The sequence below is a fragment of the Pristis pectinata genome, chromosome 2 (genome assembly GCF_009764475.1).
Source record: "Pristis pectinata isolate sPriPec2 chromosome 2, sPriPec2.1.pri, whole genome shotgun sequence".
Lineage (NCBI taxonomy): Eukaryota > Metazoa > Chordata > Chondrichthyes > Rhinopristiformes > Pristidae > Pristis > Pristis pectinata.
Genome location: NC_067406.1, coordinates 99,348,460 through 99,363,445, shown reverse-complemented (window position 1 = coordinate 99,363,445; position 14,986 = coordinate 99,348,460). Strand labels below are relative to the sequence as shown.

The 14,986-nt window shown below is 41.2% G+C and overlaps 1 protein-coding gene across 2 annotated transcripts in view; it reads left to right on the top strand.

The window, feature by feature from the left end:
• Nucleotides 1-14,986, top strand: part of sorcs2 (sortilin-related VPS10 domain containing receptor 2) — a 526,743-nt gene that overhangs the window by 373,287 nt on the left and 138,470 nt on the right. For both annotated transcript variants that reach the window (XM_052010588.1, XM_052010587.1), the window contains exons 4-5: nt 2,202-2,366; nt 5,592-5,665. In XM_052010588.1, coding sequence (XP_051866548.1) covers nt 2,202-2,366; nt 5,592-5,665 — 239 coding nt within the window. The remainder of the gene's footprint in view (nt 1-2,201; nt 2,367-5,591; nt 5,666-14,986) is intronic.

Sequence of the window (14,986 nt, the reverse complement as noted above, 5' to 3'; positions counted from 1 at the left end):
TTTATAGTCAATATCTCAGCTGATAAAGCTTAGAGCTTTCCTTATGCCTTTTTAACCATCTTATCTACCTATAAGGACCTACGGACTTAATCTTCTGTACCTCCATACATCACAATATTCTCTTCTATTGTATTTTCCCTTGCTTTGTTGCATTAAATTCTCTTAATCTGGCACGTTGTTACCTGACTGACCAGGCCCTCTGAATCTTCCTCAAACTGGAAGATTTCCTCCCTCCTGCTAACCACAAGATTGTGTAAATACTTGGAGGAAGAAAAAAATGCTGGATAGAGGGAAGTAGCTGAGAAATGGGATTGATATGGTTACATTTGCTGAGAGCTGGCATGTACCTGGCGGAGTGAATAGCCATCTCCTTCTGCACAATAAAGATGTGTGATTCTCTGATTTTGGAAATTGGAGACAATGAAGAAATCTCTGTGTGGTAGTCTCGTGTTCTCTCTTGCTCTCTAGGATTATTATTTTTAATTTTGAGATGTTCTGCAGGAATCAAAATTGTTTGAAATTTCCACAGAGATCCTCTAAACTTTAGAATTTTAATTTTAACTTCTTAATAACTTAAGAAGAATATCAGCAACCTTCCTTCTGTGATGTGGGATTTGAAAAACCGTGTGGAAAAATAATCTGTTGACTTCAGAGTGGATCAATGTGTTCAGATCCTCTTCCTCTGTCTTGAAGATTTTGTCTTTTGCTGTAGTATAAATTCACATGCAGCATCAACCCTCTGCTAATTGTCTCACATGGCTCATCTTTGCTTGATAGATAGATTGGCAGATTCACCCTTCCTTATTTCTGTAACCTCCTCCAACTTTATAAATTTCACAGATCTATGAACTCCTCATGTGTGTCCCTCACCCCTCCAGCCTCTAATATCTTCACTCCACTGTTGGTGAATATGCCTTCAGCTGCATTTGCCTAAACTTACAGTTCCCTCCCTAATGCGTTTTGCCTCAACATCTCCCTCCCTCCCTCCCTCCCTCCCTCCCTTCCTCCCTCCCTCCCTAATTCCCCTCAAAGTCTACTTCAACAGTGAAGGTTTGACTAACGGAGGCGATGCCTGTGTTACTGCTGCCGAGTTACAGAAATTTACCCTTATGGAATTCACAAATCACTACACAAAAATCTGAGATACAGAATAAAAATTGCTCTTATGGAATTTATGTGTGGAAAAAAATTAAATAAATGTGAAGGAAACAACAAATTTGGTCTATTTTTGCTTTCTCAACTCACATTTCTTGATAATTTGGCAGCTGTTTTAAAGCAGTAGGTTTGCTTTGCTATCTAGCAGTTTTTTTTCAACAGTTTTCCATGTTATTTTCCCTCAAGCTGTCTGAAACAGGCCAGTAAGTTTAAATGCAAGTTGTAAACCTAAACAACCACTGTTATTTGTTGTGAGTTGTATCATTAAACTATCTTACCTATATGTGCTTAAAAGCGTTTATCTCCATTTAAACTGAAGACTTGAAGGTGACATCTGCAGTCGCTTGTGTCTGCCCAAACGCAGCTGCTGGTCACTTTGCCTGTAAGTTTCTATAGTAAATGGATTAAATGCCCCCCTGCCCCTCTTCCCCCCCTTCGCCCCACCCACCCTCACCGTGAACCAGCAGCTGTGGTGCTCATCATAACTGTTGAGAGAAAAATATATCCCTTAGCCCCTAGGCACGTATCTTCACTGATAACATGGGATTCAATGGTAGGGTTTCGTATTATGGAAAATTGTGGTACAGATGGATTTCTAGGAATACAACTCCTCTGTTACACAGGGGTTGCCTGTACTTTATGTGGCCCCAGCAGACAAATTATGTTTCATAACTGTTCTTTGAAACATCTTAGAATGTTTTACAATGTTAAGGATGCTGGTTTAATGGGAACTGTTGATGTGTCAGTTCAACAACCTTTAGCTCCTGATATTTTCTTCCAGCCTTCCAGTTGTTGTCATACCATCCTATGTGCTATACTATGTAGGAAAGATTTTGAACATGGTGATTCCAACTTGGTGCCATGTTCTTTGCTGGTACACCTTTTAAATTCAGATATGTGCTAGAAATGAACTGCCATCAGTAACAGCTAAGGAATCATCAAGAGCGCATAGCCAATGTCTCCATTCATGACACAGAGTTAGAAAATTACTGGGTCACAATTTTTATTAATACAAAAAAATCCATTTTGTGTTTGTTGTATTTCAGATAATTCTTGTGAGTTCATCAATGAATGATCGTGATCAGAGTCTCTTCATGAGTACAGACGAGGGAGCAAACTTTCAAAGGCAGCAAATTTTCTTCTCAGTAGAGACGTTGGTGTTTCACCCAAAAGAACAAGATAAATTGCTTGTGTACAGCAAGGAGGGTCGGGTGAGTACGGCCTTAAAATGTATTCTTTTTGCACTGCTCCCAAGATATCAGAAGCACTTATGTGGCATGACAACAACCTAGTCTTGGAATCTCCAGGATTAAAGATTTAAGATATCTTTATAGTCACATGTACATCGAAACACACAGTGAAATACATCTTTTGTGTAGAGTGTCCTGGGGGCAGCCTGCAAGTGTCACCATGCTTCCGGCGCCAACGTAGCATGCCCACAATTTCCTAACCTGTACATCTTTGGAATGTGGGAGGAAACTAGAGCACCCGGAGGAAAACCACGCAGATACGGGGAGAACTTACAAACTCCTTACAGACAGTGGCTGGTGTCGTATGATTGCATTTGTTACATTAATAGCCAGGAGATCCATTCTATTTAAATGGAAAGATCCTAAACCTCCTACTACATTCCAATGGTATTCCCAAACTATAACATGTTTAAACTTAGAAAAAATTAGGAGTGGTACTATCGATCCTTCGGTTAAATTTGAAGAAACTTGGAGCCCATTTATCCAGCATTTTCATATGATGTAAGCTGACCTTTTCCGAATCCTTTTCAATAACTTTCTATTCGAATATAGAGGAGCGGAGTTAATGACATAATAATGGTTTTAACCGATGAACTATGACAGCCCAGCTTTGTTTAGTTTTTGGTTAGTTTTTGTTTATTATTATTTATTTTTTGATTTGTTATTTTATTTTAGTTTGGGTTTTTTTCATATAATCAAACTTTTTAAATCTTTTTCATGTTCAATTATCAAGAGATTGGGAGGTTCAGATTACAAATTTTACTCAGAATTTGTGTCTGTATACGTTAACCGTTATTATTGCAATCCCAATCTCTTTGTATCATTTGTATCATTACTATTGTTATGTTTATTAATTTGAAACTTAATAAAAAGATTGAAAGAGAAAGAAAGACAGTGGCCGGAATTGAACCCAGGTCGCTGGCTCTGTAATAGCGTTACGCTAACCACTACACTACCATGCCTGCCCTGATTTGTCTTCAGAGTTGATGCTAGCATCTGTTTCAAAGGGTTATTCTTTATTGTGAAGATAGAGCTTAATTCCAGCACCATGAATTGCTTTTTTTCCCCCCAAATTCTATGCAATTGTTGGTGTTGCAATTTTTGTTAAAGTAGATACCACAGGGTCCCACAACATCAAGATTTATCTCTCAGCAGTAAGGAAACCATACCCTTTCTCAGCACCAGACATTGACACAATCATGTCATTGGACATTCTTACTTACAACAGCTCACACTTTGCTTGCTGAATAATGATTGGGAGTTCTCCAATTCACTCTCTGCTTCCAGCCATGAGGAACCAGACTTTTGATAAGAGACAATGGTACACTCTGCTGCTGACCCACATCCATTAATAAAGAGGATCCTGGGTCTATTTTAGCACATAAAATGACTCGGAAGACTTATCTGCCAAGGACCTGCCCTTGTTCTGCAGATAGCTTTTTTAACTTGAAATCTGAAAGCAAATAACCATAGATGCTGGAAATCTGAAATAATGACAGGAAATGATTGTGATACTCAGCAGGTTAAACAGCATTTCCGGAGGGAAAACACTGAATATTTCAGATCAATGCCCTACCTTCAGAACTGGGAACATTTTTTTAAAAATGACTATGTTTAAACTTGCAGAAAAAGGAGAAGAATGGAAAGAAGAAAAGGAATGTCTGTGATAAGGTGGAGACCAAGAGAAGACAAATGACATAAATTGGTTTCAGTTAGGTGAGGCTGATGAAAGCCACTAATCTGTCTAATGCAGGGCAGAGAGCAAAGGAGAGGAAAACTAATCCTGCTGGAAATCTGAAGTAATGGTTACTATTACCTGCCCTTTTTAATGGTTGGGCAGGACAGCTGTTGGACTGCAACAAGAGTCCATGTTAAATATGAAAATTGTGCTCTTCCGTTGTTTAGCTACTGTTTTGATCATGGTTTGTGTGGGCAACACTTAGTTGCTATCCTGCCTGGTCAAACTAATGGGATGACAAATGCCAAAGTCTTTGAAACAGTTTCTACTTGTAGCTGAAGACATCAAAAACTCCTCAGGGAATATGCCCCTAGCTGCTGGTAAATGCAAAAATTGGGGTTTCTAAATTGGGCAGGTATTGTCTTGTGTATAAAGGACCAAGCAATGATTCTGCCTGCGTGTACATATGTGTCTTGCACAGTGTGGCAGTGTTTCACTTGCATATATCTGTGCCATACTTAGCATCCAGGAGTTCGGGATTTTTTCCCCCACTCATCCATATTTCTTGGCCCTTTCTTGTATGCACTGTATTCATTGCTGGAATGCCGTTCCTGCAGCACTAGATGTCCTACAGAAATTTACCCTGACAACCATCCTTCAAATGAGTGTGATAAGACCAGGCCTGAGCTTGATCCTCTCCTTATCTGATAACCCTTGACAGACTCATTGTCAGTTGGTAAAATGGGCTGCTGGTTCATTATGACTTTGATTTGTCCTGAGTGGGCTTTTGTATCATCTACCTTTTCATAATCCTGGTTACTGAGTGTTTTCTCAATTTAGGGTACAGGAAAATCGCTGCTTATGCAATGTAAAATTTTAACCCTGAAAACTTGACTTTGCTTGTCTTATCTTTCTTACTCTTTTCTTTCTCATCTACCCCTTATTTCTTTTTACTTATTCTTAGATTTCCATCTTCTTTTTCCAGTTTATGAGAAAAAAGTCATCAATTTTAAAACTGGTTTCTAATTTCTCTTACCTCATTGTCCATTTTTGAGAGAGGAACAAGATTAAAAAGAACCGCTGTTGTAGTGGACCATAGACACATTTATATCATTCAATAAAAGGGGTCCCTTAAAAGACTGAGTATCACAAACAATAGTAGGAATGCAATTGTGATTTTTCACAGTGAATTCCAATTTTATTTGCCCTAACATTTTGTTATTCATACACCTGAATAATGACACTGGTATTCACACAGAATATCAAACAAGTGATAGCACCTAGTCCTCTTCCACCTAAGAAGGAGAAATCCACATTGTCATTCATTGGAAAGGTCTGCTACAAAGCATGGAGGTGTATTAGAAACCCAAGCCTAAAATGGCACAAGAAACCAACAAGAAGTCCCAGTGCTGCAGAATATAGAGCAAGCTTATTAATAATTAAGTGTCAATATGTAGTAATGTATTATTAAGCACTGATAAAATAATTACCTTTTTTCTTCTTTGCAGCTATATTTTTCTGTTGATCTTGGAAAGAAATGGGAGTTATTGCAGGAACAAGTGACAAAGGAACGATTTTATTGGTGAGAATCACATTATTTATCAGATTTACAATGTGTTCAGTCATTATGTTAGCAGTAGTTCCAAACTTTTTAAAATGAAAGCCCCACTTATTTGCACAAGGCAAGTTGTGCACCCCTTCCCCTTCCCCAGGCCTTTACCTTTGAAGGAGTCGGGGCTTTTACCAGGGTTTCTAAGGAATGCTAGCAGGCCTACAGCTAGGGAAGCTGCAGAGCTGCATATAATTTTTATTTATTTGTGAACTTTCTACCTAAATTACCTTAATATTATTAAGGCTTTGTAGACCTCTTGTAATAGTTGCAACCCTCCCTATTCCTGCCCACGGAGATTGTGCACCCAAGTTTGAGAACCACTGATACAAGCAGACAGGATGTCCTGAAAATTAATCCCTCATTCAATTTACGTGAGTACTTTTGGAAGTAGTTTGTGTGTTTTTGTTTGAGATTTTATTTTTATAGTAGATTAACTATAATATAACCTACTATCATTGATCTTCAAAACTAATGTAGAAAATCACTTTTGTATAATTCACATGATTCGGTTACAGAAATTGACCATCTGTCAATGCTTGTTTATTGTACCTGCTGGTGGAAAGAAGATGAAACAGGCCTGATGGCTAAACTGGCCTATTTTTACCAAATTTATGGTTCTGAATATCCATATATTTTCCACAGACATTGCTGCAATATGCTAGAATAGAGTGTGGCGTGGAGTATGGGAGGGTATGGGTCTACTTTCATCTGTGGAGGATTGGGGGTTGCTAAGAGAGGCTGGGTAATAGAAACTGGACCAGCTTCAATGGGAATCACATATCAAGCATCAGGTTCACAGCCAGGCAAGCCAGAGCTCCTTTAACTTCTGCAGAAGCAGATCTTGCATACTTTATGAAAGCCTGTTTCTGTGTTAGTGGCCTGTACCACCTGTAAGCCACGTCACATCAAAGTGGTTTCTCGGAAGTAGCATCAAAGTAGGCGTTGAACTCCATTTGATGCCACTGCACATCTCTGGCACCCACCACGCATATACATGTCATACACTCTTAGGCCACAGCTTGAAAATGACAACAGAGAAAACTGGCACATTTAGGTGAATGCAGTTGACTTTTAGCTTACATTTTGTCAGAGCGCACAAAAAATTGCATTGTGAACTAGAATATTAACAAATTCTTGCCTTCATAAACTGCATAAAACAAAATGCCAATTCACCCTGAATTGTGCATGGCTGCTGAATTTCCTTGCTGCTTAATTCTATGAATCTTTCATATAAAATCCCTTAATCCAAGTGGCTCAATCGTTTCTATACTCATAATCGCTGGTGCATACTCATGGTTCATAAATTGGTAAATTGGTGTATTATTGTCACATGTACCAAGGTACAATGAAAATGTCTTGCGTACTGTTCATACAGATATATTCATTACAAGTGCATTGAGGCAGGACAAAGTAAAACAATAACAGAATGCAGAATAAGTGTTACAGTTACAGAGAAAGTACAGTGCAGGTAGACAATAAGGTGCACGATCATAACGAGGTAGATTGTGAGGTCAAGAGTCCACCTAGGGAACTGTTCAATAGTCTTATAACAGCGGAATGGAAGCTGTCTTTGAGCCTGGTGGTACGTGCTTTCAGGCTTTTGTATCTTCTGCCCGATAGGAGAGGGGAGAAGAGAGAATGTCCAGAGCGGGTGGGGTCTTTCATTATGTTGGCTGCTTTACTGAAGCAGTGAGAAGTATAGAAGTCCATGGTGGAGAGGCTGGTTTCCGTGATGTGCTGAGCTGTATCCACAACTCCCTGCAGTTTCTTGTGGTCACGGGCAGAGCAGTTGACTTACCAAATCGTAATGCATCCAGATAGGCTGCTTTCTATGGTGCCTCAATAAAAATTAGTAAGGGTCAAAGTGGACATGCCCTGTCCATCTCTTCCAGCCATTATATTGTATTTCTATTTATTTCCATATTTCCTGACGACATAGATGGAAGCCATTTGGCCCTTTGAATCTATGTCAATTTTCAGAGCAATCCCATTAATCCCATACTGGTGAGTATTCTGCATGCTCCCTTGAATAATATTTTAAATTGTTTCATTTGAGTTCTCTGATTTGCTAGTTCTCTCTCTCACCCTCTCTCTCTCTCTCTCTCTCTCTCCCTCTCTCTCTCTCTCTCTCACCCTCTCTCTCTCTCTCTCTCTCACCCTCTCTCTCACCCTCTCTCTCACCCTCTCTCTCACCCTCTCTCTCCTCTCTCTCTCTCTCTCTCTCTCTCTCTCTCTCTCTCTCTCTCTCTCTCTCTCTCTCTCTCTCTCTCTCTCACCCTCTCTCGGCTCCTTGTTCCCTTTAACCTGACTGTGTATTTATCAGCGATTTCCTCTGGTTCCTAGTTGAACTTGGCAAACATGTAGCTCTTCAGTCTCTGACTGCAGCAGGTTAAAATTCCTTTCCAGGTTATTAGTGTGTCCTTGTAAGAGTCTTTTCATGGAGCTAGTATACTCACCAACATTTCTTACTCCATCCTTGCCTAGAACTATCAATGGATCATCCTTTTTCAAAGGCAATAATAGTGTCTTGAACGGGTCCCTCAGTTCTTAAAGGTATTCTTTCATTTATATATGCTGTGCAATGTATTGTTCAGTCCTTTGGCATCAGATATTCAGGTGTTCTGTACAATATGTAGTTGAGATAATATGCCCAACTTATATTGTGAACATAAATAAAGATAAAACTGAACATCAGACACTTAAATAGGCAAAGCATAGAAGGATACAGTCCTCATACAGGAAAATGGGATTAGTGTAGATGGGCAAAAAGTTCAACCATGACACACTGCAGATAACAAAAGTGAATCAAAGAGACACTGAATACAGTAAGCTTCTGGCACTACATAAGCTTGACATGCCTGATCTACTGGGATCAGATTTAATTATGTATGGTGATCTGACTCCTGCTATGTGAAATACCAACCATTAAGAGCTTGGTGTTTTGGGATTATAGCATAAACTGGAAGTTAAAAGCTTGAAAAAGATTTGAAAAAGATTTTTCAATAAATAAAACCTGATGTACTTATAGTTCATTAATCCACTGGAGTGGAGGGTCAGTCAGCTCTTTGAATGGTAAATGGGTTTATTATTGTCACATGTACTGAGGTACAGTAAAAAACTGAGAAGTATAGACAGAGTCCATGGAGGGGAGGCTGGTTTCCGTGATGTGCTGAGCTGTGTCCACAACTCTCTGCAGTTTCTTGTGGGCCTGGGTGGAGCAATTTCCATATCAAGCCGTGATACATCCAGATAGGATGCTTTCTATGGTGGATCGATAAAAATTGGTGAGTGTCAAAGGGGATATGCCAAATTTCTTTAGCCTCCTGAGGAAGTAGAGGCACTGGTGAGCTTTCTTGCCTGTGGTATCTATGTGGTTAAACCAGGACAGGCTATTGGTGATGTTCACTTCTAAGAACTTGAAGGTCTCAACCCTTTCGACCTCAGCACTGTTGATCTAGACAGAAGAATGTGTACCCCCTCTCCTCCCTGAAGTCAATGACCAGCTCTTTTGTTTTGCTGACATTGAGAGGAAGGTTGTTGTCATGACACCATGTCACTAGGCTCTCTATCTCCTTCCTGATGACAATGCATTAGTGGAACAACTGCTGAAAGAAAAACATGAGAGGAAGATTGTCCTCTGAAATTTTATCATCCTCCCACCACCGTATCCAGTACTATTTACCTCTTTAGATTAGAGAATTCAATAGGAAAGGGGGCAGACAGGAGATTCTGTGGATGCGAAAGAGACTCCTGGATGGGTTGTTGCCTCCCAGCTGCCAGAGTCTGGGATGTCTTGAATCGAGTCGACAGCATTCTGAAGGGGGAGATGAACAGCCGGAAGTTGTGGTACATATTGGTACCAATGACATAGGTAGGAAAAAAGATGAAGTCCTGAAGAGGGAATATAAGGAGCTAGGTAGGAAGCTGAAAAGCAGGACCTCAAGGGTAGTAATCTCTGGATTGCTACCTGTGCCAAACGTCAGTGAGGGTAAAATAGGTTGATTTGGCAGATGAATGCATGGCTGAGGAGTTGGTGTAGGGGGCAGAGTTTCAGATTTGTGGATCATTGGAATCTCTTCTGGGGAAGGTATGATCTGTACAAAAGGGATGGGTTACACCAGAATTGGAGGGTGACCAATATTCTTGCTGGCAGGTTTGCTTGAACCATTGGGGAGAGTTTAAACTAGTTTGGCAGAGGGATGGGAACCTGAGTGATAGGGTTAGAGGTTGGTGCATTTAGTGTACAAGTAGATGCAGCATGTAGAAAGACTGTGAAGAAGGTTAGGCAGTTGAAAGGGCAAAATTGCAGTCAGTTGGATGGGCTGAAGTGTGTCTACTTTAATGCAAGAAGTATCAGGAACGAGGGTGATGGACTTAGAACATGGGTAAATACGTGGAACTATGATGTTGTGGCCATTACAGAGACACGGCTATCACAAGGGCAGGAATGACTGCTGCATATTCTGGGTTTTAGACATTTCAAAAGGGACAGGGACGGAGGTAAAAGAGGTGGGGGAGTGGCTTTGCTGATAAGGGGTAGTATCACAGCTGTAGAAAGGGAAAACGTCCTGGAAGGATCGTCTACTAAGTCAGTGTGGGTGGAAGTCAGAAACAGGAAGAGAGCGATCACTCTGTTGGGAGTATTCTACAGACCCCCCCAGTAGCAGTAGAGACACTGAGAAGCAGATCGGGAGGCAGATTTTGGAAAGGTGAAAAATAACAGGGTTGTTGTCATGGGTGATTTCAACTTCCCTAGTATTGATTGGCACCTCTTTAGTATAGATAGATGGGGCAAAGTTTGTTATGAGTGTCCAGGAAGGATTCCTGACACAGTATGTAGACAGGCCAACTAGAGGAGAAGCCATACTGGACCTGGTACCAGACAATGGGCCTCATCAGGTTTCAGATCTCTCAGTGGGAGAGCTTTTTGGAGACAAGTGACCATAAGTCCTTGACCTCTACCATAGCCTTGGAGAGGGATAGGAGCAGACAATGTGGGAAAATATTTAATTGGAGGAAGGGGAACTATGATGCTATTAGGCTGGAACTTGGGAGCGTAAATTGGGAACAGATGTTCTTGGGGAAGTGCACAATGGAAATGTGGAGGTTGTTTAGGGAGACTTACATGGGGCTCTGGATCGGTTTGTCCCATTGAGGCAGGGCAAGGATGGTAGAGTGAAGGAACCGTGGTTGACACGAGATGTAGAATATCTTTTCAAGAGGAAGAAAGAAGCTTACCTGAGGTTTAGAAAGCAAGGATCAGACAGGGCTCTGGAGAGTTACAAGGTAGCTAGCAGGGAGCTTAAGAATGGACTTAGGAGAGCTAGAAGGGGGCATGACAGAGTGAGGGTAGGACTGATCAGGGATAAAAGATGTTCCTGGAGTTGGAAGAGGTAGGGGAGGTCCTTAGTGAATACTTTGCTTCAGTATTCACCAGAGAGAAAGACCTTGACGTTTGTGAGGATGGCGTACATACAGGCTGATATGCTAGAGCATGTCGACGTGAAGAAAGAGAATGTACTGGAACTTTTGAAAAACATTAGGATACATAAGTCACCAGAGCCAGACAGCATATATCCAAGGTTGTTACAGGAAATGAGAGAAGAGATTGCTGCACCTTTGGTGATGATCTTTGCATCCTCATGGCCACAGGAATAGTGCCAGATGATTGGAGAGTGGCAAGTGTTGTCCTTTGTACAAGAACAGGAGTAGGGATAACCCTAGGAATTACAGACCAGTGAGTCTTACTTCAGTGGTGGGCAAATTACTGGAGAAGATTCTTAGAGACATGATTTATGGGCATTTGGAGTAGCGTAGGCTGATTAGGGACAGTCAGCATGGCTTTGTGAAGGGCAGGTCGTGTTTCACAAGCCTGACTGAATTCTTTGAGGATGTGACAAAGCACATTGATGAAGGTTGAGCAGTGGATGTGGTGTACATGGATTTCAGGAAGGCATTTGATAAGGTTCCTCATGGAAGGCTCATTCAGAAACTCAGGAAGCATGGGATCCAGGGAAATTTGGCTGGGTGGATTCAGAATTGGCTCACCTATAGAAGACAGAGGGTGGTTGTAGGTGAGAGTATTCTGCCTGGAGGTTGGTGACCACTGGTGTTCCGCAGGGATCTGTTCTGGGACCCCTGCTCTTTGTGACTTTTATAAATGACTTGGATGTGGAAGGGTGGGTTAGTAAGTTTGCTGATGACAGAAGGTTGGTGGTGTTGTGGATAATGTAGAAGGTTGCTGTAGATTACAACAGGACATTGATAGGATGCAGAGCTGGACTGAGAAGTGGCAGATGGAGTTCAACCTGGAAAAGTGTGAAGTGATACACTTTGGAAGGTCAAATTTGAAGGCAGAATACAAGGTCAATGGCAGGACTCTTAGCAGTGTGGAAGAACAGAGCGATCTTGGGATCCATGCCCATAGATCCCTCAGGGTTGCCACCCAGGTTGATAGGGTTGTGAAGAAGGCGTTGGCCTTCATTAGTCGGGGTATTGAGTTCAAGAGCTGCGAGGTGATGTTGCAGCTCTATAAAAGTCTGGTTAGACCACACTAGGAGTATTGTGTTCAGTTCTGGTTGCCTCATTATAGGAAGGACGTGGAAACTTTAGAGAGGGTGGAGAGGAGATTCACCAGGATGCTGCCTGGATTGGAGAGCATGTCTTATGAAGATAGGTTGAGCGAGCTAGGGCTATTCTCTTTGGAGTGAAGGAGGATGAGAGGTGACTTGATAGGGGTGAAAAAAGATGATAAGGGGCATAGATGGAATGGACAGTCAGAGACATTTTCCCAGGTCAAAAATGGCTAATACAAGGGGCCATAATTTTAAGGTGATTGGAGGCAGGTATAAGGGGGATGTCAGAGGTAAGTTTTTTACGCAGAGAATAGTGGGTGCATGGAACGCACTGCCGGCAGAGATGGTGGAGGAAAATACATTAAGGACATATAAGAGACTCTTAGATACCCACGTGAATCATAGAAAAATGGAGGGCTATGTGGGAAGGAAGGGTTAGGTAGATCTTACAGTAGGATAAAATGTCGGCACGACATCGTGGGCTGAAGGACCAGTACTGTGCTGCAATGTTCTATGTTCTATGAAAATCTGGGACAGGAAATGTTGTAGGATGGATGGGGGTCTCATTATGGCTTAAATAGCTCTTTGAAACTTCCAATGCAATCTAATTCCACCACTCTTTATTCTTCTCCAGTTCCTTCACCATTTTTTTTTACTGACCCACCTGCCAGAGGAAACAGATTCTCTCTCCTTGCTCTTTTAAAATTGTTCATAATTTAGCATATATTCCCCCTAATCCTCTCTATGTGGAAAAATGGAGCCTGTCCAATAACTGACATCCTATGTAACATCACCTTGTGATAGCACCTTGCTAAACCTTGTCTGTGTTCTGTCCAAAGCCTTGATATTCTTTCTAAAGGGTAAGGCCCAGAATGGTTGTTTCCTTGTTTCTCAGTTGGTAAAGTCTCAGGTCCTATGTACTTCGTTAGCTGTCTTATCAGCTTAATCTCCAATATCCAACTACTTACATTTCCTGCTCTTGTGCCTACTCAGAACAGCAAAGTCTGTCCTTATTGCTTTTCCAAAAGTGCATCTCCACACTTTTATGCTATCAATTGCATTTGTTCTTGCCAATAGGTTTCAGCCCTTGGTTTATTGTTTGATTTTTCTTATTCACTCATGACATGTGTCCATTCCCAGCAAGGCCTGCATTTATATTCCAGCCTTAATTGCTCTAATACTAAGTGGGTTGCTAGACCTTTTCAGGTGCAGTTAAAGAGTCTGGAGTTACAAGTGGGACAGACAAGTTAAACACATTAGATATCTTTTCGAAATGAACATCAATGAAGTACAGTAGCATGCAAAAGTTTGGGCACCCCTGGTCAAAATTTCTGTTGCTGTGAATAGTTAAGTGAGTAGAAGATGAACTGATCTCCAAAAGTTATAAAGTTAAAGATGAAACAGTCTTTTCAGCATTTTAAGCGAGATTAGTGTATTATTTTTGTTTTGTACAATTTTAGAGTGAAAAAAGGATAGGAGCACCATGCAAAAGTTTGGGCACCCCAAGAGATTTGACCTCTCAGATAACTTTTACCAAAGTCTCAGACCTTCATTAGCTTGTTAGGGCTATGGCTTGTTCACAGTCATCTTTAGGAAAGGCTATGTGATGCAAATTTCAATGCTTTATAAATACCCTGACTCCTCAAACCTTGTCCCAACAATCAGCAGCCATGGGCTCTTTTAAGCAGCTGCCTAGCACTCTGAAAATTAAAATAAATGATTCCCACAAAGCAGGAGAAGGCTATAAGAAGATAGCAAAGTGTTTTCAGGTAGCCATTTCCTCAGTTCGTAATGTAATTAAGAAATGGCAGTTAACAGGAATGGTGGAGGTCAAGATGCGGTCTGGAAGACCAAGAAAACTTTCTGAGATAACTGCTCGTAGGATTGCTAGAAAGGCAAATCAAAACCCCTGTTTGACTGCAAAAGACCTTCAGGAAGATTTAGAGCGGTGGTGCACTGTTCTACTGTGCAGCGACACCTGCACAAATGTGACCATCATGGAAGAGTCATCAGAAGAAAACCTTTCCTGCGTCCTCACCACAAAATTCAGTGTCAGAAGTTTGCAAAGGAACATCTAAACAAGCCTGATGCGTTTTGGAAAAAGTCCTGTGGACTGATGAAGCTAAGATAGAACATTTTGGCCGCAATGAGCAAAGGTATGTTTGGAGAAAAAAGGTGCAGAATTTCATGAAAAGAACACCTCTCCAACTGTTAAGCACTGTGGTGGATCGATTATGCTTTGGGCTTGTGTTGCAGCCAGTGGCACGGGGAACATTTCACTGGTAGAGGGAAGAATGAATTCAATTAAATACCAGCAAATTCTGGAAGCAAACATCACACCGTCTGTTAAAAAGCTGAAGATGCAAAGAGGATGGCTTCTACAACAGGATAACGATCCTAAACACACCTCAAAATCCACAATGGACTACTTCAAGAGGCACAAGCTGAAGGTTTTGCCATGGCCCTCACAGTCCCCCGACCTAAACATCATCGAAAATCTGTGGATACACCTCAAAATAGCAGTGCATGCAAGAAAGCCCAAGAATCTCACAGAACTAGAAGCCTTTTGCAAGGAAGAATAGGTGAAAATCCCCCCAGCAAGAATTAAAAGACTCTTAGCTGGCTACAGAAAGTGTTTGCAAGCTGTGATACTTGCCAAAGGGGTGTTACTAAGTACTGACCATGTAGGGTGCCCAAACTTTTGCTTTGGCTCCTT